This window comes from Ursus arctos, unplaced genomic scaffold (assembly GCF_023065955.2).
Source record: "Ursus arctos isolate Adak ecotype North America unplaced genomic scaffold, UrsArc2.0 scaffold_11, whole genome shotgun sequence".
NCBI classification, from domain to species: domain Eukaryota; kingdom Metazoa; phylum Chordata; class Mammalia; order Carnivora; family Ursidae; genus Ursus; species Ursus arctos.
This window is the reverse complement of record NW_026622775.1, coordinates 41920607-41946256: the sequence shown is the minus strand read 5'-3', so window position 1 is coordinate 41946256 and position 25650 is coordinate 41920607. Positions and strand designations below refer to the sequence as shown.

Sequence of the window (25650 nt, the reverse complement as noted above, 5' to 3'; positions counted from 1 at the left end):
GATTTTAAAGGAGTGTTTGGCTCTAGAGTGCTGACCAGACAGAATCTCCTTTTGGGATAGCCAGGACACCAGAGTAGAACTCCTTAGGATATTAACTCTAGAAAGCTACTCACTTAGGATTTAACCTGTACAAAGCCCAGCTGAATTGGGATCAGGTTTCGTGGTTGTCACAGGACTCGAGAACAACCAGAAAGGACAAGTCTGTCATATTTTCATTACTTTATCCCCTTATGAGTATATACTATGCTGTTAAAAAGCAAAACCAAGCAAAATAATGATGGCAGCGCTGCCCAGAAACATGCCTCCTCTATCTTCTACTAGCTTCTAACTACATTTTCAAAGATACAAATTTATACGAAATTGATCTATATGCTATAAGGTATTCAAGAGATGTTTCTGCTTTTTGTTCATTTGGCTTTTGTTTTGTTTTTGTTTTTAGTGTAATGCAAAGTAATAAGACTTTGTACTAAATCTGCAACCGTCATGAGTAAATACATTTCACAAAGGTAAAAAAAAATCAGCCTAAACCAGACTTTGGTTTATACTAAAAAGTTCCCTAGGGAACTGGGTTTTACATTGGAGCCCTGATTTAGCTAAAAGATTTATAAGGGCACATGTAGAAATACAGGTCCCTACTGGGTGATGAACCCAGGCTGAGACATAATTATGATTCTCTCTGCTCTCCATTCCCCGGGAAACTGCTCCCAGGAGCCCAGAGGGGAGATGGTCTCCAAAGAAGAACATAAATGTTCTAGGAGTATGACCACCTGGGTCACCTTCCCAATCTCCAATGCCAATCTAAAGGACATTAGAAGATGATACACAAGTCTTCTTCAGATATTAAATTAACGGAACTATTTGCTTCCCTTGGAGAACTAATAATGTCCGTGTTGTGTTTTGTAGGCCTTGAAGCCAAATTTGGTTGGATCTATTTGTGCTGGATCATTCCAGGTTGTCACTCAGCTCAGCCCATCCTCAGTGCAGTGGCGGCCCTCGTGAGCCTGAGCTAAACATGATGTCGCCAAGTGAGATGTGTAAAACAAGCCAGGAACGGAAAACTGGAATTTTCCTTGTAAAAAAAGAAAATTGCTTAATAACTTGCTGACATTTCTCAGGAGTGAAGTAACTCACTGGGAGGCCTGATCTTGGTGGCCTATCCCCTTTGAAAATGTCCCCATCTCATCACCTCACGGGACAGAGGGGGGAAACCTGTTCTTCAGTCCACTGGGAGGTGCCACAAGTTTCTTACAAGATTCACGTGGTCGCAGTGTTGTTGCAGGAGTCCCCATTGTTGTTGTTGTCTCTTAACTATCACAGCAAACACCCAGAAAACTCCTCACAGGAGCCTGGTAATCAACAGCCAGGGTCTCAAGAATACAACGGTCGAATGTCAGTATTCGGTTACATAACAGAAACAAGATTTAACGAGGAGATTACAGGAAGAAAGTGTTTATACTTTCTCTTGATGGCGCCCTCCACACCACCCATCACATACCCTTACCTGCATTCTCCTCAACTAAATCCAACAAGATCCCAATCTTGCAGAACTTCAGTAAAATGAAATTTTGATAATATGAAAGTTTATAATAATTACCATGTTATCAGTTTTCACTAAGAAAAATATACACATTTTGGGGTGCCTGGGTGGCTCAGTTGGTTAAGCATCTGACTTCGGCTCAGGTCATGATCCCAGGGTCCTGGGATGGAGCCCCGTGCTGGGCTCCCTGCTCCGTGGGGAGCCTGCTTCTCCCTCTCCCTCTGCCTGCCACTCCCCCTGTTTGTGCCCTCTCTTTCTGTCAAATGAATAAGTAAAATCTTTTTTTAAAAAAGAAAAGAAAAATATACACATTTTGTATACTCAGAGTGGGTAAAGGTGTAAAAAGTTAGAAATGTACAAATTTGTACAAAAATATTAGCAAAGTATTATTCTGAGTATTTTCTGAAAGACTGATAGTCAAGTGAGTTCCATATGGAGAAACTATTTTAAATTATTATTTTAATTCTATGTAGTTCTGTTGAATAAAACATTGGTCATCATTACTTGTTTATTCCCTAAAGTAGGATTACTTACATGCTTTTCTAATATTTCTGTTGAGGATTTCCTATTCTTTTGGCAAAAGAAATTTCACTGTTGTAGGTTTACTAGCCTGTCACTATTTTTATTTTTCATAATTATTTATTTTCGCATCCAATAAGGTTTGCCTCATTTTTTAATCTTATAAAGTGTTTATGGAAATGGATGTCATTTTTTGATACCCCCCACATCAATCTTTCTCTATATCCGAATAAGTTTCATCTGCTAATTTGTGTAAGGATCTGTGCATAATAAATGGTCTCTTTGCCCGTGTGCCTTTAGTTTAGGAACTGGACGGTGAATTCACAGATGTCCCTTGTGGCTCAGGGATTAGGCAGTCTGATCCATGAACCACAAGCCACACAGGATATAATACTAAAACGATCACATTTAACTACTGCATAAATAACAAGTGAAGTGTTCCCATGACTGCCAACCATTCTCTTGATCACTAACCTAATTTCCTACGGCTTAAAGCAAGAATGCAGGATGTGAATGTATTTAGGCCTTATACTCAGTCATAGAGGACTACTTTCTTATCCCTAGATGTGTGATATTCAAAGGCCAAGGAGAGTAATCACCATTATATTTTGCCGAATAAGGAAAATCTTTATCCTCCATATTCACCTAAGTAGGTCCAAAAGAAAAAAAAAAAAACTGGTCGTGAACATGAAAATAATATATGCTTTGAAATATTTATTTTATGGAGGTAGACATATTCTTAACAATTGACCTTTCAAAATTAATAGTGATATAAAAAATAAGAAGGAACATCAGAACAGAAGCAGAAGCAAAGAAAGAAAATGAAAGTGTCCCCACATAAGGGGGCATCTGTGACATTAGAAAAAAAGTGTACATAATGAGAAACAGGGAAGCCAGAAGCAGACTCCACCAACTGAGCAGTCAATGATGGGTGAAACAGCAATGCATCATTAACCAAAGCGGGACAAATATTCTGCTAAATAAGAACCTATTACACCTAAGAGCTTGTAAATATCATTAAATGAGAAGGGCAAAGGAATAATAATAATGATGAAAGAGTATGCCTCATTGAATATAAGTAATCTAGAATATAATAACCTGCCCAAAGATCATAAAGAAATCGTGGTAACATTTGTCTACACAGAATAGAAAGAGTAGTTCATTGAACCATGTAGAGTGAACTTGCTGGCTTTATCAAATATCTGCAATTATCTGTACCCCAGCTGTTTGGAAATGAGAAACCATCACAGTCCAGTTGGCACCTGTTTCCAATATGAATGCCCTTCAACTGCAGTGAAAACTCATCACCTTAGTGGTAGGTATAAAATCTCAAAAGACAGTCATACATTTAAGACCTACCTGATGGGATCAGGTGCTCAACCACATGGCAAATCATCTCAGTTTCAAAGGAGCAAAAGTACTGACGTGTCCAAGTACCGTCATGAGGATGTTCTCTCACGTTTCTCCAAACATTTTGATCCAATCCTGCTTTGGCTTTCAACAGGAGAGCCCAATGAATAAAGAGATGCCTTTCAGTTCATTTGGTTGGGATTCATTTGAGTACCAAGTGCTAGGTACTGTGCTAGACTCTGGCAGCCCAAGATGGAGAAGGCAGGATTCCTGTCCTTCAAGAGCTCCTGATCAAATATGGTTTTTCAAGAGGTGATTAAATAAAATGAGGGCGTCAGGGTGGGGCCTAACCCACTATGACTAGTGTTATAAGATGAGGCCGAGAACTCATGGGTGCACATGCACAGGGACAGCCACGTGAAGAGGCAGCAAAGGGGCAGCCATCTCATGCCAAAGAGAGAAGCCTTGAGAAACCAAACCTGCTGCCACCTTGATCTTGGACTTCCAGCCTCCAGAAGATAAATTCCTATTGCTTAAGCCACCAAGTCTGTAGTATTTTGCTATGGCAGCCCTATCAAACTAATACAGCATCCTTCCCTATATCAGAATTGCTTGATGAATGCAAGAGATGGTGAGGGGAATTGATGGTCTTGAAAAAGAGCTTAGGAGTGAGTTCCCCATCACTCTTTGTGTTCAGGGAGAAAATGAGCTGAAACCCTATCAGAGACATCATACTGGGAAGGAGAAGAGACTAGCTGAACTCAAACGTCTTTTCCAACACTTCAATTCTATTATTTTTCTCTACAAACATCAGTTTCTCCATGGAAGAGAGCTATCACTCCCATGGTCAAATATACTTTGGGGTCTCTTATCTAGAAATTAAAACTAAAACAAATGTTTTGCAATGCTTTTACTTGACTCCCTCTGGCTCCTGCTTCATTTGGCTCCTCTCGTTCTCCTTAATGGTCTCTTACTGCTGCCATCAACTTTTCCCTACTTTTTGGAGATGAGTATTTGAAATGGAATTTGTACTGTATGGTAACTAACATAATATAATAAAAAATCATTAAAAATAAAAAAATTTAAAAAAAAAACACAAAAAAATGAAATGGAATTTGAGGGACTGATAGGATCTTACCGAATGGGAGGAAATGGACTGGCAGTTGTCTTTCCAGGTGAGAAGCAGGAGGGTGATGTCCCCTTGTCTTTACTGTCAGGGTCACAGAGACGTGTGATGGTCTTTGAACAGCCGCAGTAACCACGAGAAAGCAGCATTCTAGAATCTCCTGACAGGCTCAAGAGTAAGCAGAGCTGTGTCTACTCTTGATGGTTGTGAAGATTCAACTCAGCTTGGGGAACCGTAATCTGCATTAAGTTCGTAGCCAGTCTAACCAAATCTGTTGAGGGAAAAGAAGAGCAAGAACAATGGCTGTTGTTAAGACAACATTTTTATTTTGGTCAATAAACTTTATTTCCTATCCACCAAATCATTTCACAAAGCTGCTGCTAAGAGAGCCCATGAAATGATCAGGGTGTCCCTGCTTTTCTGTACCCCTCTTCGGTAAAAGTGCTAAGGAGCAGTACACTCCCCAGACGTGAATAGCACTCTAATTAAAAGACTAACAAATGTACTTAATGCCACTGAACTGTACGCTTAAACAGGGTTAAAATGGTACATTTTGTTATAAATATTTTACCACAATTTTTAAAAAGTAACACAAAGTGTTAATCACATAATAAAATAACACCTCTAAGCATGTTAGCCTTCTACGAGACTAGGAAACTGATTAGTAGAACCACGTTGATCAGCACGTGCAGTACAGACAGGAATGGAAAAGCTGATAACTATAGCATCTGTACCCAAAGAGATTTAAATGTCTTTATGCTGAGAATGACACTCAGTATGAACCCATCAGCAAAACACTAGTCACATTGCCCTCGTCGAATTTACACGGTTACACGCGTATGCTGTTTGAATCATCTTTCTATGAGCACTATCTGTCTACTGTTTTTGAAGGAGAAGGTCAAGGTCTGGGGTGGAGGGCCAGACTCCAGATGTTGTGGCTCACCCTGGTCAGAACCAAATTCCCTATTTCCACTTGGATTGTCTCTCAACGACTGCATGTGATTGGAAAGGAGAATGGCTCCATTCCAGGAACTCCTTCTGTTCTGTGTTTGCTTTAAATGTATAATTTTATGTTTAGCTCTCACTCAGAGTAGCAACAAACTACACTGATTATACACTTGCTGCATGCAAAACGTACCACTTAGTCTTGGGGCTGTGGCGGTACAAAAAAATATACTCCTGCCATCATCAGGCTTAGAATCTGGATGGCTTGACAAAGCATGTTTCTAATTAGTAATGGTTACTCTGAGGAGATTACCAGTGAAGATTAATTACAAGGGTTTTTCTTGGAGTGCCAAAACTGTTTCCCTCAGTTAATATTTCAACTACTTGTCATCTATGTTGTAATATAATTTCGATCTAAAATTCAAATTCCAATGACAGTAACACATTTTTTAAATAATTGGATCTTTTTCCAATTTAGTGAGACCACTTTTCCTTTTAATGTGCGTAAAGTGTAAGTCAGATTTGTTTTCCCCTTTCTGGGATGATGGTGGCGAGTTCGTTTCTGGCCCAGTCCTTCACAGCTGAGTGGCACTCCACCTCTCCTGGTGATTTGGGGCTTTATTTGTGACCTGGGCAAGTCTCTTCACACTTCATTACATCTACGTGATAAGTGGTAAGTTTCCAGAGGAAGCCTTTGTGGGTGGAGTTGGCTGACATGATGAACTAATGACTACCTAGTAGAATAAAAATAAGACATAGCACTTACATTAAGTACTTATTCTATATTTCTAAGTACTCTACTCCTTTCACCCTTACTCAGTGCATTAGGATCCCAATTGGTGACAAAACTGAGGCACAGAGAGTTTAGGTAATTTGTCCAGAATCTCACAGCTAGAAAGCCATGAAGTCAGATTCAAACCCCATGTGGCGTGAGTTTTTACTGTTAGCCTGGAAGAAGCTGATATCACCTAGAAGCGAATATCTATCTCAAATTAAACCTCGGGATTTGCTTTCTTGGGTTGCGACAATACTGAAGAAAAGAATATAAGAAAACATCTGCAATCTTCATTTGCCCCTCTGTGACAAAAAAAACTGGCTCCCCTCCCCCGGGGGGTCTCGAAGCCTGTTCTTCCTCTTTTTGGCATTCCTTCTTCCATGGAAAACAAGAGCATCAAAATAGCTTAAAGGGTTCCTTTATCTTTCTTCCCTCAATCTACAGTCTTTATCTAATTTCCTGGCAATTTACATTTCATTGAACATATTTTCATAGCTGGATCACCTTAAAATTAAAAAAAAAAAAAAAACCTAACACATGAAGAACAGTAATGCATGTTATACAAAATATACCATCAGTGTGGACTTCTGGCTATAGCCCCAACACATTTCAGTTTGCTCAAAGATTTTATTTTATTAAAAGAAATTAACTCAGAAAGTCACTTTCTTTCTTAAAAAAGAAGGTTTTACTCTCCCAGGTTACATGCTGTATGTACTTTCTTCCTCGGCTACATAATGTAAACACATTCTTAAGCATATTTCCTTCAGTATGGGCTTCAGGTAATGCTCTTATTTCCTACGGCCGTCCTAAGGGAAATACCTATAGAAGATCATTAATATTGCCAATTAGAAATGTAGAAGAACTGGCATAGGACCCATCAGCTCAGGCTTCTCAGTTCCAGGGAACAGCTTTCTATTTCTCTACATCTCCTAACAGTGAACTATTTTTATTTCTTTAATGTTAGTTGATAAAGCCAGTTACAAATGTGGGGGAATCAGATCATCACCTAGCTAAATGTCATATAGAGTCTGCTCTGATACAAATCAAAGTATAACCATACAGAAGATTCAGGTGATAATTTGCCAAATATCAATATTTTTCACTAAGCCAAACTTACAGCGTATCAATCTATAATCCTTACCCCATTTACTCATTACTTGACAATTACGATCAGCAATAGTAGCTTAAGCACCATACAAAGCATGGAATTAGACATGAAACGTGTATTTTTATGTGGTAGGCATTACTACTGTTCCCTAATATCCAGTTCTTCTCCATTTCCAGCCAGAGGGCATGATGGCACTCCTACCCCTCTGAAGTTCGGGGTGGCCTTCTTACTGATTTTGGCCAATAAAATGTGAGCGAAAGTGATATGCATCACTTCCCAAAGGAAGTATTTAACTTCTAGTAATGGATTCACCAGCCCTCTCTCTGTCTGCTAAGTGATTACGGGAGCACATCTTGATATGAAAGTACCATAAAATAAAGCAGCTGAGAATGCTAAGCTGGAAAAACAGCTGCCCTGGAAGCCCACCCCAACCCACAGCAAACTTTGCATTCATATGAGACAAACTTCTGTTGTTTGGTGATGATTGTTACCTAGCCCATCCTGACTGATACAGTATTATATGTTATCCATGATTTTCGTCATACTGAGGCCCAGGTCTGAAGGTGTAATTCCCTGAGTAAACCAGTCAACTTACTCTGCCAATAGCCAAACATCATTTTAACTTGACCATCTTAAAAAAAATGATTACTAATGTGTGGTTAGAAGGAGAACTGGGAAAAATAATTTGCATAAATCAGTGTTAATGCCCTCTACATCTATAACAGCAAGGGATGGCACACATCTTAATGATCAATATTCGATCAGATCATCCTTGCACATAAAAAACGGCCCATTATATCTTGTAAATCAAAAATCTACTTTAGCTAAAATAATTCTGGAAGCAGAACATAGATAGACACAATATACAAAAGAGTTTCCAGCTATTTCATGTCAGCATGAAGATCCTTAGGAGAGGTCTCATGGGCACACAGTATGTGAACAAAAGGACCACTACACGTATGAGTCTGTCGGGTCTATTCTGACACTCCCCTTCCAAGACTACACCCACCTGAGAGTGAACACATTCCTCTCCCAGACAACATAAAATCATGGCGCAATAACCTTCAGCTATGGACTCAACATTTCCCCACCTTCCCTGTCAATCAACCTCACTGTAGGCAGAAATGAGCCTTCCAAGTATGTTCTCCAAGAACCAAAAAATTCTGCTTCCCAAAGTACATTCTTCTCTGCACAAAGGGATACTTGAAATACATGAATGGGAAAAAATGTTTCAGAAAAATAAGAGCTAACCCTTCTCAAATTCTAACCACGCCATTTTTGAGGTTAAGAGGAAAGGAGAAAAGCTCAATTGCTTTTTTTCATTGCAAATCTAAAATTCCTTTTTTCAACCAAGTTGATATGGGAAATAGCACATTGAGAAAAACAAGAAATACAGTCTCTGAGTTGTGGCCAACCTGTCCAAATGGCAGAACAAATTATGATCAAACTTTCCTGCTGAGAGAAATCTGGACAATGAGGTGCTTGCCCAAACCCATCTTAATCATGATATGCATAACTCAGCCACTACAAAAGCAGTGCCACTTACGAACCGGTAAGAACCTGGAGAGGAAACATCAATACAGGGGAATCCACTCATGAAATTAAATATGGTTCAAATACTACATTCAGAAGTAATTTATTAAAACCTAAACCTCCGTTTCTTGACATATGGAAAGCTGTTACAAATAGTGTGTGTCATTTAAAGCTTTGTATATTCATTTTCTCTTAAGTTAAAAGAATACAACTATTTTTCACTTTTTTCTGTAAATATAAGCAGTGAAATTAAAAAGATTTTGACTCTCCCCTTTATAATTTTGTTTTGCCTGAATATTTTACATGGATCACTTTTGTAAACAACAAAGAAACATTTTGGGGAGGAAATCAATTCATGAGTGAAAATGAAAGTTTCATTTTAACTTGATTTAATTTTCAATCCATTCCCTGCAGTCTTCTAGTCATTTGTCTGCTGTTGATTTGGGAAATGCAACTATGAAAAATACATCATTTATCTGGTGGTTAATGAGAATCTCCCATGTATCAATTACAGTTTAGGGTTTTTAAGACACTGAATATTGTTCTCTGAAAGTAAATTTATAAATTAGACAGAATTTAATCCCTTTGTTAGTTTAAGCTGGTCTTAAACGAGGGCAAAGAACAGATCTCTCAAGATTTTTACAGAAGGATTTTCTGATTGTCTGCTTTCTAATAAGGCTTATGAATATAAAAGACTATATTCTATCACAATTCAAAAAGCGACTAAGTTTCTCAGACATGACCTTCAAATGCCTAGGCCTTGTTATTCCTTTCCCCAGCAACACATATTTTGCTCTATGAGAAAAATCCCTTTATCCAAATGTAGTGGGAAAAAGTCTTTACCCTCAGAAATATGTGCCATCTTCACCCTTAAGCTAAATGCAGAGAAGTGGGAATTTTATTTTTACCTACAAATACTAAACCATAAACCCCTTACATGCAAGGACCTTTTGATAACCCCCACAGTGTAGGGTAGAGGCCCAATAATCTTTTGATTGGATGGATGGAATTAAACCCCAAGGAACTTGAGAAATTCCTTCATTAAGGCATTAGGCTGCTAATTACATCATCTACGGTTAAAGAGAAGAGCAGCACAGAATATTTGTCCTTCCCCGTGGTGACATGATAACATTCCACAGAAATTATGCCAGGGACTCCCTGTTCAGGTCTTTCAGATACCACTAGAATATCATAGGAAACAGTACATCTTTTCGGGCGGGGGGAGGGGGGGTGATTCCCAAGTGAAGGAAATCTGGCTTTGAGGCTGTGTACAAGCAAGCTTGATCTCTCCCCTCCCTAATCTTCCCCTCCCCCACTCCGCTCCACTCCTCTGAATGGAACCATAACCAGCATAACAAGTAAAAATTTTCAACTTAATAATACCAAACAAAAGGGAATTAAAGACATGTTTTCAGTATTTATTTCAGGGAAGAACTGATAATAGAAAACCTTAGATAATCTTGTTCATTTTGAAGCTCTAATCCAGACAAACTTGGACATGGAAAAAGGTTTCTGAACTAGTACAAATAATAATAAGTTAAATGTACTCATAAAAGCACTCTTTTCTTCCTTATTTTCTTCCAGGGCAGAACTTGTTATGAATTTCTTTAATTAATTAAGATTTCAAGGAAACTAACAGAAAACAGCAAAGCTCTGGACAACATGGCCAAGATGATCACTAGACACTTCACAGACTGGCCACCTACCAGAAACCCAATTTAACATTTGGAAATGTTATTTCTCTGCAATATTTCACTCCCCACTGTACCACTGGAAATTTATAAACTATTAAGAAATATTAGGCTTACTAATGAAACTTTGTTAACATTTAGTGCCAATGAACTCAGTCAGAGGGCTGAGTCTGTGTATGCTGAACACTATAGTTCGAAATTACAGGTTACACTAAATCAACCAAAAACAAATGTTCTTTCTAATTTACAGATTTATTTGTTGCTGCGAATACCTGTGGTTTACTGAAACTGAGTATGTCATAAAAGAATGAATCACTTTAATGAATCTGATAAATTTCTTAGTTTGGGCAGCATAAAAATCTACCATGATAAGGACCCGAACGAAATGCAGAGTATAGAAAGGTGTCCCTAAAGTCAGTTCAGTAAGAATGACAAAGGGCTTTTTATTCTGGGGTTTGTCTCTGGAAAGACTGTACATGTGTGCAGGAACACTGATTCCATCTGGTGCTTGAGAGCCAACAGGCTTTATTGTATTGACTTTGTGCTCTTATCTGATGGCAATAAATTCCCACCAGACTGAAACACCAGCTTAGCCAGTGACCCCTGCTGTTCAAATCAGACAATGGAGCAGGACTTTCTTCCCAGAGAAACTGTGGGGCTTCTGGACCGCCTTCTATGAATGGCCTTGGGATTTTGCTATTTCCATTCAGGATTTCCTAATGTGAGCAATTAGGAGATGCTTCATTTCAAGAATCTCATCAGCAGTTGCAACACATCAGTGAGCAATAAACTGCTGGGACCCCAGAAAGAGACAGGAAAATTGGAAAGAAAGGGACAGAGAAGAGGAAAGGGAAAGTATCCAGCAGAGCTCCTTGCATATATGAGGTGCTCAATAAATATTTGTTTAATTATAAGAGTGCCTAATGAACTAAGTGTACACAGTTGACAGAAATTTCAAAGTTTTGAACCCCAAAGACCAAGGAATTACTATTGGTCCAGCAAATCTGAGACCTTATCCTGTGAGCAAAAGGCTGCTGGGAAGGACATGCACACTCAACAAACGGAATTTCCTTCCCAGAGATCTGTGTCACTGAGCTGCCCCCAGGTATTTTGTTGGGTGGGGTCTGTTCTTGGTTTTTGGTTTTGGTTTTGAAGCAGAAGCAGTCCAGGGATGCAAGTAGGATATGCCATGCCCTAGCTCCATTCTTTCTCCCCAAATGTCTAGGGCCATTTTCTCATTGAGGTAACAATAAAAGAAACAAAACTGAGTCTCTCCCAAAGCACCAACCACAGACTGCCTCCATGTTGTGCCTGAGAAAAGTATACTATAAAACATCTTTCTCAATCCATCCCAAACCGGTGTTTGACCAAAACACGAATGCGGCTGAGGAAGAGCAAGAAAATGATGTGTTGCAGTAGGAGATGATCACTGGGAGTGAAACTGGTTTTTGTTTGGTTGATTGGTTTTTGTTTTGTTTTTTGTTTTGTTTTTATCATTTTGGAGCGCCTGTTTTTAATCATTCTACTGAGCTCCAAAGGTATCTATCCACTGCCTTCAGGCCTTTCTCAAAGAGCAAGCTCGCTGTACTTGCTTCAAAGAGGCCTCTTAAACTTGGTGCGGGGGGCGGGGGGAGGTGGAGGTCACACTAGCTTTGGACCCACCAACCAGAGAGCTCACAGTGACTCGAGCAATTACAGCTCTCCCGGGGCCGCCTCCTTCTCCGCCAGGCCGGGGACGGCTGCTGCTTCACCCCCGGGGAACCGTCGCACAGCACCCTGCGCCAGGGCTCTGGCACAGCGCCCTCCAAAGTCGTGATCTCCATGGCACCTTCCTCGCCCTTCCTCAGCCACTTCTCCCCTCCTGGCGAAAAGAGGGCACCGAGTCTGAACCTCCCTAGACCCTTCGTTTGCTTTTTTAGCTCCAAATGGGGGCCCCCCCGGCCCCTTGAAACCTGAAAGAAGCAGAGAGATGCAAGAATTTGGATTAGCAGTCGGTGAACTGTTGGTCCTCCGAATCGACTCTCTAGTTTTCTTAAAATTCGAGGCTAGGGCCCCCGCGTCGCAGGCCGGGACCTCGGTACTGGAAATCCGCGTCGGATCCCTTGGGGTAAGCAGCGGGGAAGCGGCTGGCACCTGCCCCGCGTGCGCGTGCGGCGACCAGCTTCGCGTCTAGCCGCAGTCCGCGTCCTCGCTCTTGAGCGCGAGCTGAGGGAAGGCCAAAGGCGAAACAACAAGCTAATCTCTCCCCCCCACACACACACTAAAAAAGCCAGCCTCACAGCCAACTTCTAAAAACGCAAAAGATCTCAGAACCTCAACAGCGCGCTGGAAGCGGAATTGCAACCTTAGCGGGACCCTCTGTTTTGAGAAATGGCGCCCCCAGATGGCTGCCGCGAATCCCACGGAAAGATGCTGGGACTAGCGCGCCCCTAGGTCAAGCCAGGAGCCGGGAAGGCCCGGGTCCCTAGAACGAGGGGTGACGTCACCCATCCGGCCGGCCTGTGCGCGGATGACAGCCAAGCGACGACGCTGTTGGAGACACCCAACAGGTCTGGACGCGTCCCCAAAGGCCGTCCGGGCCAGAACTGCACCCAGCGGCGGCACGCGTAATACCAGCAGCTATACTTCGCAGTGTGACCCGGTTCCAGTTACTTAACCCCTCGTGTCCAGTGTCCCCGTGACTACTTACTTGCAAAATGATAACACCCACACCCACCTGTCGGGTGGCAGTGAGGATTTCAGGAGACGCGGTGTCCTCAGCCAGTGTGTTAGTGCAGCCTCTTAGCGTCGACGCGGATCGTCCTTCCCGCTGCTTCCCAGCCTGCTCCCGCCCTGCCCTTGTACCTCTGTCCTCCCGACTCGGGACTTGGCTGCCATCAAGGCTCAAAGCCTGAGAGGCCGTGCGTTTTAGTAAGGAGCGTCGAAACGCAAGCTTTCCAGTCGAAAGGAAGGGCGATCAGTGCTACCGTCTTTGGGGGGCTCAGAAGCTTGTTTCCAATTCAAGACTGCCCCTCCGTAGCCCGTGCTGGGTTTTGAGAGTCAAGAAACCGGCATGTTGTACACGTGGTTCTCCCCCCTCTGGCTCACACTCCCTGGGCGGCGCCATTTCCCCAGCTCTCCTCGCATACCGCGCAGGTGCAGGGCCTGCCAGCCCCGGCTTAGAGACCCCAGCCACAGGACTGAACCTCTGATCACGACAGGGAGGGCCCTGCCTGCCCAGAAACTTGTAACGAGCACAGCACAGTGATTCTGGCGACACTGGCGGGAAGGTTGTGCCTGGGCAATCTTCAGTGCCTTGACTACAGGCAACACTCAAGCAGGGAAGCGGGGCCAAATCCAGAACACGGATGGTCGAAGGTCTTCTTAAGGCCTGCAGCATTTGGGTGGGATTTCGTTGGGGGGGGGGCACGGAGTGGGGGGAAGATGGCCAACTCCATCACCAAGGACTCATGGGCAGCCCCCTTTAAGCGGATTGCCCGGCTCAATACTTCAGCCCTCAGAGGAGCGAGCACCCACCACTGCTTACCCTGGGTTTGGGTGATTACAGTTTCCGTTCCTAAAACGGGCTAGTACTGAATGGACGGGGCGGCGGGAGGGGGGGGGTAGGCACGGGCTCTCCATTTGTAAAAGCAAAAGCCTTTATTGGCTTTTGCTAGGTGGCAAGGCTCTGAGGAGGCCCCTAGGCCCGAGGGCCAACCAGGAGCGCAGAAGAGTGCGCTGAGTGAAGGCGCAGCAGCCTGGCTGCACCGCGTGCGCGCATCTCTCCGCGGTGGCACAGCGACCCCGACTGGGGAGGCGCGCCGGGACTGGCACCCAGCATTGGCGTCCGTGTGGCTCTCACACAACCAGAGGTCTTTGCTCGCGTCCTGGCCTCCGCGGGAGGTTATTTTCCTGTTCCCCCTCAATCATCTGGTCTCGTGGACGCGCCTGTCACGCGGACACGCGCTTGGCCGGGCGCGAAAAAAGAAAAAAAAATGGCTGAATGGAAAGGGAGTGGTGCGCGACTCCAGGTCGCAGCCTGCGCAGGCCGAGATCGACGTTGGGTGGCGCAGGTGCGATGCGGACTCCGGAGGCTCCGGGAGCCTCGGAACCCGGCAGGTCAAAGCCGGACGCCGCGCGTGGCGGTGCTGGACACTCCCGAGCGGCTCCCGGCGCCCCCTGGCGGCGACTGGAGCCGCGCGGGCTGCGGAAACAATGCCTTTGCACTCGGGGGCTTCTGGGTGTGCGGCGGTCCTCCGCCTAACCCGAGCCGGACCGGCCTCGGGCTCCTTGGTCCCGCGCAAGGGGGTCTGAAGGGCCGAGACGACCCCAGGGGAGGGCGTTGGGGATGGGGCCGGTGGAGGCGGGAGAGCCCCCTTCCCGCCCCAAGGCCCAAGTCCTAGCATCTCCCAGAGCTCAGGTTCTAATGAATTACTTGATTCGGTGTGTTTTCGTCTCATGTAGGGTTTATTTTCAAAACAGTTTGTGTTGGGAAGCGGGGGGGGGGGGGGGGGTGTTAGTCCTCTTGGTCCTCTGATTAGAAACGAAAAGATCCAGGGCTGGTTCCGCGAAAGAGCGGCCTCTTGCTGCCGCCCCAGGCCCTTCCCCAGAATATCACCCGGGTCAAAGAAAAGATGGAGCTGGACTTTTAGGGACATAGATTCTTGGAGACCAGAAGATGCTCTCCCTCCACACTGCGATTTTCCTGATGTGTTTATGGCCAGAAGGGGGTCAGAAATAAGAGAGTGGGCCTTCCCCATCCACACATTTAACTCCTCCCCAAAGCACTCGGACCCCAGTGCAGGCGGGACGACTTGAACCTGGGAGGCCGGCTAGGCCACTGCGTCTTTCCGGAAGGAGGGGAAATAGGGAAGCTGCGGACAGAGCTTGTGGATAGCTCCAAGAGGCCGGGAAGTAACAACAATGCGCTACCTTACATATGAAAGAACCTTGGCGGGGTCTCTCTCCCGGGATTACCTGTTTGGATTAGCCCAGCCGCCGCGCTTGGGAGGCTGAGGGGGCGGACTCGACCTGCCTCTAAGGGAGACTTGGGCGAATAGGGGGAAGGAGCCCCCCTAAACACACACACACACACACACACACACACACACACACTTTCCCTCTCCTGGCACCCAAGTCCCGGTTTCCAGCTGTAAACTTACTGTTTGCAGTCCTCAAGGGCAGGAGAAGAGCCCTAGCTCCACGAGAACAAAGGCCGGCCTGTCTGTTCACCTCTGCACACTCGGTGCCCGCTGGCGAGTGTAGGATGAATGAACCAACGCTGCCAAGGGCACGACTAGCACTCGTGGATCTCTAGGCAGGGCTCCTTCCTCTGCCGCCTACCCCTTCCCAGGCTGCCCACCTGACGCATTTTCTCCCAGTCCTATGGGCCTGACAACTAGTCTCTCCAAACCAGGCCCATACTCCGGCTCTCCTAAGCGCCACGCCGCAAGGGCCTGTGTGTGTTAAGTCCCGAGCTGCCTTCAAGCATTGAGTCATCCCTTTCATTTAAGGGGGGGGGGGGGGCACGTCTCTTTTCCAAAACCGGGAAATGGTGGGCAGTTGTGAATGAGTCTGACGAGATTCTGCAAAGGCATTTCCACAACTGCAAAATCTAGACTTACTCCAATAACACACAAACCCCAACGTTTTAGCCCCTTTTCCGCGTAAAAGTTTTGCTAGCACAACTTTATTTATAATTCTGATTTTTAAAACGGCAGGGGGAATCACACCGTATAGAGATGGGCCAGGCTGGGAACTGTGGCTGGGGATTAGAGAGGAAACCGAGCTCGCCGAGGCGACCTCGAGCGGGCAGGTCCCGGGCGCGAGACGAAGGCACAATGAGCCCGAGGGTTGCGGCTCTCGGCTCCGACAGATGCAGTTCTGCCACGCAGCTCCGGGGTCGAAGCAGAAACTTCAGGCTGGGGTCAAACAAACCCCGACCTGGGCCTCGCGGGGGGCGGAGCGCGTTCCCGCCAGGACCTGGTGGCGAGGCAGCCCATTGCGTCCCCCGCCGTACCCCCATCTCCTGCAGCCCGCGCTCCTCACGCCCGCTGGTGGGCGCAACTGCCAGGCTTGTCTATTTGTTTGTTTGTTGTTTCAAGCAGTCTTGGAGCACACGATCAGCAGCATCCGAAGGGGGTGGGGGCAGAATTTCCTTCCAGTGAGTGCGTGAGGGGCATTCTCAACGGAAAACCAGACCAAAAGAGTAGTGACCAACCCTCCTCGGATTACTCTCCACTGGCTCCTCCCTTTCTCCCCCCACCTCCAGATTTGCATAAAAAAGGCGAAGAAAACTCTGGCTGGGCCCCAGCAGCGGCTCACTCTGCTCCCCCGGGTCGGAGCCCCCCGAAGCTGAGGTCGGGCTTCCTGCACGAAGCCAAGCGGACAGCGCCTCTCCCGCGCAGTCCTCCCCGCGCCCGGCGTCCCGGCGCTCCGGTCTCCTGGCCGCCCGCTTTCCAGGCCCCCTAGCCGCGCCGAGCAGAGCGAGCGGGTCGGGACGAGCTCAGCCCCGGCTGCCTCCCGCTTCCCCGGCTCCGCTCTCCGCCCCGCGGGGGTAGTGCGCCCACGATGCCGCAGGGCCCTGGCTCGCTGCTGCTGCTCGTCCTCGCCTCGCACTGCTGCTTGGGCTCGGCGCGCGGGCTCTTCTTCGGCCAGCCCGACTTCTCCTACAAGCGCAGCAACTGCAAGCCCATCCCGGCCAACCTGCAGCTGTGCCACGGCATAGAGTACCAGAACATGCGGCTGCCCAACCTGCTGGGCCACGAGACCATGAAGGAGGTGCTGGAGCAGGCGGGCGCCTGGATCCCGCTGGTCATGAAGCAGTGCCACCCGGACACCAAGAAGTTCCTGTGCTCGCTCTTCGCCCCTGTCTGCCTCGATGACCTGGACGAAACCATCCAGCCGTGCCACTCTCTCTGCGTGCAGGTGAAGGACCGCTGCGCTCCAGTCATGTCCGCCTTCGGCTTCCCCTGGCCCGACATGCTCGAGTGCGACCGTTTCCCCCAGGACAACGACCTCTGCATACCTCTCGCTAGCAGCGACCACCTCCTGCCGGCCACCGAGGAAGGTAAGCCTTTCCCTGGTATTCCTCCCCAGCCCCCTCCCCAGCCCCACTTCCCCGTCCACACCCAGATCAGCTAAGGCTTTCTGGGGAGAATCTCGTGGCCCACGCCCCACATCCCGATGTGTCGCCGCCTAGGGTGCCAGTCCCAGGCGGGACAGAGGCTTTTCTTGCCCTCGTGTGTCATCGTGACAAACTTGAGACACCACACACACACACACACACACACACCCCAGGCTCTCATTATCTTCCGAATTATACCAGTTGCTTTCTTAGAGACCGTTAAAAGAAAAAAGAAAACGAAGAACTGAAAGGCGTTTTTTCCTTGGAGATACATAGATATTTTTAAAGATGTTAGCCCTGGGGCCACGATTCTGAGAGCGTTGGAAGTGGTCCTGTGTGGAGTTGGTAGTGAGCACGCTGGCCAGAGGCTCCTCGCTCAGTCTCATGCAACACGTTCTTACCACCGGGCAGGATTCTAGGCACGGAAACATCCCCGTACAGGCAGGGTAGCCAAGACGCACAGATAGTCTTTTAAGGTATTTGTTGTTGTTGTTCTTTGCCAGCTTAGGTTTTTGAAAATAAAAGCCGGACTGGCTCGGAGCATGTTGAAAATTGACCACTGGTTGTCCTGCTCGGGTATCTAAGGAAGGCGGCATACAGAGAATCTCCAGGAATCATTTTTCTATCACTAATCAGCTTGTATCTTAAGAGTGGTTTTGATTAACTGGAGAAAATCGTGCAAAAGAGAGTTTCCCAGGTTTTTAGAAAACAGAGGGGGAGTTTCTGTGCAAAAACCATCAAAGCAATGAAAACCTCATGGGTTCTTGATATTCTTCCTGAAAGAAAAACATACACATTGTGTCTGAGCTGATTCGGGTCCCCCTGAGATGGAAAGGGGGCTTCCTAATCTCTTGCAGGGCTCCAGCAGCCTCTCTCTTTGAATCTTTAATTGTTTTCCTATAGCCATCATTGGTTAAAGAAAATGCACAGTTGTTTAGCAATCTTTCCTGGCAGGCACCTCGAGTTTGCAATCATCTTATTGGTTAGATTTCTAATTTATTGCAAATGTTTGGCATATTTCAAACATTTGTCCAACATATACCACAGACCAACCAATACAGGTTAGTAACATTTTATATACATTCCTAGAGCTCCTAATTGGAAATGTTTCATTTTGTTTGAGTGAGGGGAATTAAGGACAGTTTTATGTGTGTTAACTTTTGTTTTTATTTCTTTCCACCATCAGCACCAGCATTATAAACTACATTTCTCCAAATCGCCATTTTCCCCCTTCAAAATAAAAGTTTATGGTCTTCAAATTATGCTCTGCAGTTTTTCTAATTTGATACATATCTCTTACATCATGAGTCACAGTTTTTTTTCTGTGAAAATTCAATTTCATATTAATGAAAATCCAATTTTACCTAATTTTAGACATAGCATTAGCACATTTATAAATGCAAGAAAGGGAATAGTATGTTTTCTCCCCCCCCCCCATCAGACTCTTTCAGAAGAGCCTTTAGTAGGCTCCCTGATCCTTGTGCTAGCATATATTCCTACATTTGGTTAGACCCCCATAGACAGTTTGCTTCAATTATGATTCACTTCAGAAAAAGCTTTGGGTTTTTTGTTTGGCTGATTGTTTTTTGATTTGGGGTTTTTGGGGGTGGGGGATTGTTTGGTTTTTGAGAGTTTGAAGTGGACAAAGAGGAGCAAGAAGAACTTGCACCAGGGAGGCAGATAACAATGAAATAAAGCAGCTTAACTCAGCCGCACACTTGACAGAAAGCACACGGGTGGGGGGGGGGGGGGGGGGGGATACAGAACCAGTGAGGACAGGCTGCTGTAGTTGCTGAGGTGTGTTTCCAGAGACAGAAGAGGCCCTACATAACCCCCACAGCACTGGCCACCTCTCCCTGTCCAGACTTGAGAATATCTTGAAGGGACCTCTCTGAGACACAACTCTTTGGAAGAGTCCAGCAGAGACAGCTGCCTTGGTGTCCTGCAGCTGAAAAAGACAATCCTGTGGCCATATTTTGTGGTAACTGATTTTCCAAAACCCCCTCGAGGTTCTTCTGGGGCGTTCTCTTCAGAGAGGCTTTGGGAACAACTTTTTCAGAGACAGATTTTGTCTCAGGGGTGGGGAGGAAGAGCTAAAAAACCAAAGCCCTCTGTACACTCTGCCCACAACACCCTTTTGGGAGGGGGCAGGGGGGTGATTCGTCATTTATTAAACACAACTACAGGCATTATTGTTTTGCCCATCAAAAAACAGGAGTCCTGGAATACTTTCTTAGGAATGAGTAATCCTTTAAAAAGGAGGCAGGAACTGGGGTCTTCCCCCGCACAATTGCTATTCTTATCTGGATAAGCCCCTTTGAGTTGTTTACAAAGGCCACCTGCTGTCCCCCTGTAAGCAAATTTACTAATTTTTCACATTTCTAGCTCCAAAGGTATGTGAAGCCTGCAAAAATAAAAATGAGGATGACAACGACATAATGGAAACCCTTTGTAAAAATGATTTTGGTAAGTAATACACCACCAACAACAAAAGATTTCACATTCAAAGTTTTATTTAACTTAAAGGAACAGATCATTAAGATGTTACTGGATAAGACTTGGGTGAAATACCATCATAGCTCATCTTTCCCAAAGTCCTCTAACTTGCTGTATCCCAGTTGCCTCCCTATGTAACTATCTTGCCCTGAGTTGTATTTTCTTAGATGAGATTCGTTGTTCTGTTAAGCAATAATCAAATAATGATAATTACTCAAATTAGGAATTTTCGATGGCACATTTTTCATTTCACTTTGGCTTTTTCTTGCCAATAAGCATAATTTTGGGCCATGTTCTCTTTCAGTCACTTGATATACGTACCAGGAATAGAACCATGTAAATATTAGCCCCAGCAAAACAGATGCAAGGCATTAAGTTAGCCAAAAATAAAAATTTAGTCCAGCATCAAATGTTTTTACCTTATTCATAGCCCATAACATTTTGCTCCTTTGTGTTCCATCACTAGTAACTATGTGACTAGTGATACATCCAAGGTATTGGTTAATAATTTGGGGGGAGGAGTTCTTTAAACTTAAAAGAAGAAAAAAATACAGTTTAGGAATTTATACTGGCAAAATACATGAAAGGTGCCATGATGACATAGCGCTTGAGGACAATAATGTGTGTGATTTGTTATCTAGGTTCATAGCATGTAGGTCACTACTCTTAAGAGAGTATTTAAGAGGGAAGAGGAGTGGAGACTGTCCACACAGAGCTTCATCAGCACCTCTCTACTGTCCTGAGGGCTCCGATGTGAGGGCAGGAACCAAGCTAGACATAGAATCAGTGCTAACTTTGGAGTCAGGAGTGGCCATGAACTTCACCCAGAGTTTCACTGGGACATTCTTATCTTCATCCCATTCCAAGGGTGGGCACCTTTTGATGTTTTTGAGAGGCTGGTATCCTTTAAAAGTATTCAGGCAGAAGGTTGAACTTACTGGTAAGCAGATACGGTCCCTGTCCTATCAAACAATAATGGGGTCTAACGGATCTGTGTTAACATCTCTGTGTACTCAACAAAGTCCTTGAAACGGAGAGAAATCACTTCAGCACTCACTGCTGGGGCTGCCTTCACTCTCTCCTTACAACTTACCATCCCAGCAATCTCAGACCTGATCAGGTCCCTGAGACTCTGAAAATAACCCAATCACTGTTCCTTACAACCCTGGGTCTCTTCCAGAAGAGCCCTGGAGTTAACTTTAGCCAATCCTAGAACCGCCATAGCTTTAGGAAAACTTTACACTGCCAAGGAAGGGAAAAAGAAAGGAGGCAATCCTAAGTCCTAACCAATCTGTCCCCTCAGGAAGAACCACAAACGGGATGATAGGGTTTCGAATGTCTGTATTTAAATATATACAACTGTAAATACTAGAAGGCCAGGCACGCTGGTAGCAGCAATCTCAAATCTCCAGAGACTTACCAAAACACACTTCTGAGCTTCCATGCTACAAGATTTGATTAAGGGAAAAATAGAAAAATATAATTTTAATAAAATGTACATTAAAATGTATATAAAATATCATTTTTTCTGGTAGCTTATGTCCTTTGCACTAGATTTAATCCAGATCTCTCTCCTGACTTTCCATGAAAAAGTTGGTTATATGTCATGGGGCCCTAAAATGATTGAAAAGTAGGGCAAGTGCACACATACACACACATATTAATACTTGCTTTATGGCTTCCCTTAAAAAAGACCCACTTCCTAAGGATGCTCTATCAAGACCTAGGCCCCCCAAAAAAGAGTGTGTGTGTGTGTGTGTGTGTCTGTCCTACTGTTCTCCCTCCTTAGAGGAGAAAGCCTTTCAAACAACATGGATATCATCACATTTAAGGTATCACACACACAGATGACCTCGCAGGTATGTTTTCTATTTCCGTACATTAATTCTGTCCCAGAAGGGATAATGAACCTGAATTGTAGGAGGTGCGTCACATACTCCTGGTTTATAAGCAGTATTCTATATTGCCTCTATACTTTGGGAAGTAATGAAGGGATAGAAGCAACAAGGGTAGAAATCTAATTTATTTAACTTAAGTCATCCACGAAAGCATCACGCTCTTTCCCCACTGCACTCCTGAAGTACAGGGAAAAGGTAGAAGGCCTCCTTACTGCAAGGGTAAAAGGACTGAAAGAATAGCCCAGAGCCGCCTGCCTGCCTGTGTAACCAGCCTGTGGTTGGGTCAGGTAGTAACATTACCCCAGCCTCCTACCACTTCCTGCAGCCCCACTCACATCTTCCAGGGCAAGAAAAGTTATTTTAGGGCTTTGATACCCTATATTTGGCCCCAACTGAAAATCCAGGGAGGAAATGCCTGATGTTTTCCCATGGTGAGCTTTTGCAAAGTTGATTATTTTATAGCAAGAAAAAGATAAGGAATAAATCTTCCTCCTGGTTAAAAGTAATGGTTTTCTGATGTGTGGAGCACACGAATGTTTAATTTGACCAGCTGCTCGATCACACAAGCTCCATCTGTGTAACATATAGTCACTTCTCCCACCATGTAACTTTCCCACCCCAGCCCTTACGCAGAGGCGTCAGGCACATGTGACCTCTCCATGTGACTTGTGCCATGACTTCAGTCTCATAAACCCTGAGAACTCAGTACTACAGTTTAGAAGCACATCAGACAAACTAATGGCTGGCCAAATCACAGCATCCTGGATTTATCCGGTTGAGCTTCAGTCATTTCCTGGTTGGCTGGAACAGCCATGGTTAGTCCAATTCCCTTTCTGAGGGGGGGTGGGGGGAGGCCCCCAGAGCAGTTATACACACACAAACACACACAAACCCTCTTCCTCTATGACCAATTTAAATAATGCATTAAACTCCATCAAAGTCAGGAAGTGCCACTCACACGTCATCTACATGGAACACTTCTCAATGTCATTAGGAGTCTTAGGCTGCATTACGACTGGGCATGTTCATGTCCCAAACAGGACCAGAAATTTAAGAGAACACAGCAGCGTTAGAGGAGGAGCTCTGGGGACTAGCATTCTGACAACTAGACTTAGCCAGGACACAACCTAACTGGATGACCTCATGTAAGTCACTAACTTCTCCGGATTTCAAATGCTTTGTGTTGATACACAAATGCTTTGTGTATCAACAAGAGATTTCAACCGGATGATCCTTTCCAATGTTAAAATTCTACCCTTTCCCTGCCTTCATGGAGTCTTGAAATTTAATGCCAGCACGTATGTTTGTAGGGTTTTCTTTCCCAAAGCAGACTGTTCATGACCGTAAAATGTGTCTTTCATAGTGAACCACTTACTTTTGGTCTTAGCATTCTAGTGGTCTACATATCCATTTTGGAAACGGTACATATATCTGTAAATGCCTTGGCCTTGGACAGGCAAATGATAGCAGATGAGAATGAGATCTTCAGAAAAACACTTTTACAGCTAAACATGTTGTGCTCTTACAGTCTTGGATATTTTTTCTCCTAGTTGCTTTACCAAATCAAATGCAGCTGCTGTAAGATCAATTCTCCTTCCCTGTAGTCTGTTCTTTAGAAAACAATGATTGTGTGATATAATTTCCTTACAGGTTTGTCCAAAAACCTCTCCAACGTAATAAACTGAGTTTAAAGTTTATGGCCACAGAAGGATCACGTTTCACCTAAGAGTCAGGCATTTCTTTTCAGGCTGAAGTTTCCAATAGGGGAAGTCAATTGTTGAGGAGGGCGCAAACCACATGCAACCTACGTACAACACAAGAACACAAGGGCGAGGAAGAAAAGTTAATTGAGTCCCGCAAAGAGATTTTTGAAAGGATGGCTGATTTGAAATAAAGTGCCTGGCAAGCCCTTTGAGGCTTTAGAAATGAAGCCACCTGCTGCCCCCCCGACTCTCAGCCCCCCACCTGCTGCCCCTGCCAGTCTCATTAGCTGCAGGAAGCTCTTCTTCCCTCCCCCAGGCCAACTCACACAAATACTCGGCCAGAATGGGGTGAGGAAAGCTCCCACTCTATACCGCATTCCCTTCTTCCAACTGGCGTGATTCTGTCCCCTCTTGTCTTCGTAGCACTGAAAATAAAAGTGAAGGAGATAACCTACATCAACAGAGATACCAAAATCATCCTGGAGACCAAGAGCAAGACCATTTACAAGCTGAACGGCGTGTCTGAAAGGGACCTGAAGAAATCGGTGCTGTGGCTCAAAGACAGCTTGCAGTGCACCTGCGAGGAGATGAATGACATCAATGCGCCCTATCTGGTCATGGGACAGAAACTGGGTGGGGAGCTGGTGATCACCTCGGTGAAGCGGTGGCAGAAGGGGCAGAGAGAGTTCAAGCGCATCTCACGCAGTATCCGCAAGCTGCAGTGCTAGTCTGCCCCCCCTCCCCGGGCCAGCTCCAGGGCCAGGCGGACCACTTCCGCTCTGGGTCCTCAGCTCTCATTTCCCAAGCACAGGCCCTGCGGCTCCAGCCCCAGCCTGGAGCAGCTCCCCTTGCCTTTTGCACGTTTGCACCCCTGGCATCTCCTGACTTATACGGCCTTAGGAGGCCTCAGGCATGGATAGCTATTTTCACATACAGGAAAAACCCACCCAGATCTTGTAGAAATGTTCAAACTAATAAAATCATGAATATTTTTATGAAGTTTTTAACCAGCTCACTTTAGTTTTGAATAGGTACAGCTGTGACTTGGGTCTGATTTTGTTGTTGTTGTTTTTCTGTTTGGTTTGGGTCAACTGATTTTCACTTTCCGCTGAGGTTGCCATAACGTGCAAATGGCTTCATGTTTTCTACGTGGCCCAAACCGTTGTGGGTCACGAACCTCGTTGAGATAAAGCTGGCTGTTATCTCGACATCTCTCAGCTCCAGCCTGAGACTCAGAGCCTAAGTCGTATAATAATTCACCTGGCATTACACACCCTCGTTGGGAACTAGCACAGTAGCATGTGCTGCATTTCTGGGTAGAGTACCTCCATTTATCAAAAGCACATTAGCCATCCTAGCATGAGTTCTCTGAATAAAGGGCAAAACAGACAGATTTTATAATTGACCTGAGTACTTTAAGCTTTGTTTAAAACACTTTTTTACTTAATTTTGCAAATTAAACCATTGTAGCTTACCTGTAATATACATAGTAGTTGACCTTACAAAGTTGTAAAAATATTGCTTTAACCAACACTGTAAATATTTCAGATAAACATTATATTCTTGTATATAAACTTTACATCCTGTTTTACCTACTGCCTGTCTTCTGTCTTTTCTTCTTAGTGGAAGGAAATGGGAAGGCCATGTACAAGTGTGGTCGCCTCCCCTCTGCTGAGGCCCAGCCCTCCTGCAATTTGAAGGGTCTGTTTCTCAAGTGACTCCAAAGTATCCCCCGCAGCCCCCACCGCACACCACCTGGCTGCTGCCTTGTGCCTCACATCTCATGCACACTTTACTGCTGCAGACCTGTGGGGAGGCAGAGATTTGCAGGCTTTGCAAAGGACTTTTCCCCGCTTCTGTCCCT

At 45.1% G+C, this 25650-nt stretch overlaps 1 protein-coding gene across 1 annotated transcript; it reads left to right on the top strand.

Moving 5' to 3' along the window:
- Positions 1 to 16846: 16846 nt before the first annotated feature.
- SFRP2 (secreted frizzled related protein 2) lies at positions 16847 to 25382 on the top strand. Its single transcript, XM_026499504.4, has 3 exons — positions 16847 to 17632; positions 20075 to 20155; positions 24210 to 25382. The coding sequence occupies exons 1-3, from the start codon at positions 17134 to 17136 to the stop codon at positions 24512 to 24514; spliced, it is 885 nt and encodes a 294-aa protein (XP_026355289.1). The 5' UTR covers positions 16847 to 17133; the 3' UTR covers positions 24515 to 25382.
- Positions 25383 to 25650: the final 268 nt, after the last annotated feature.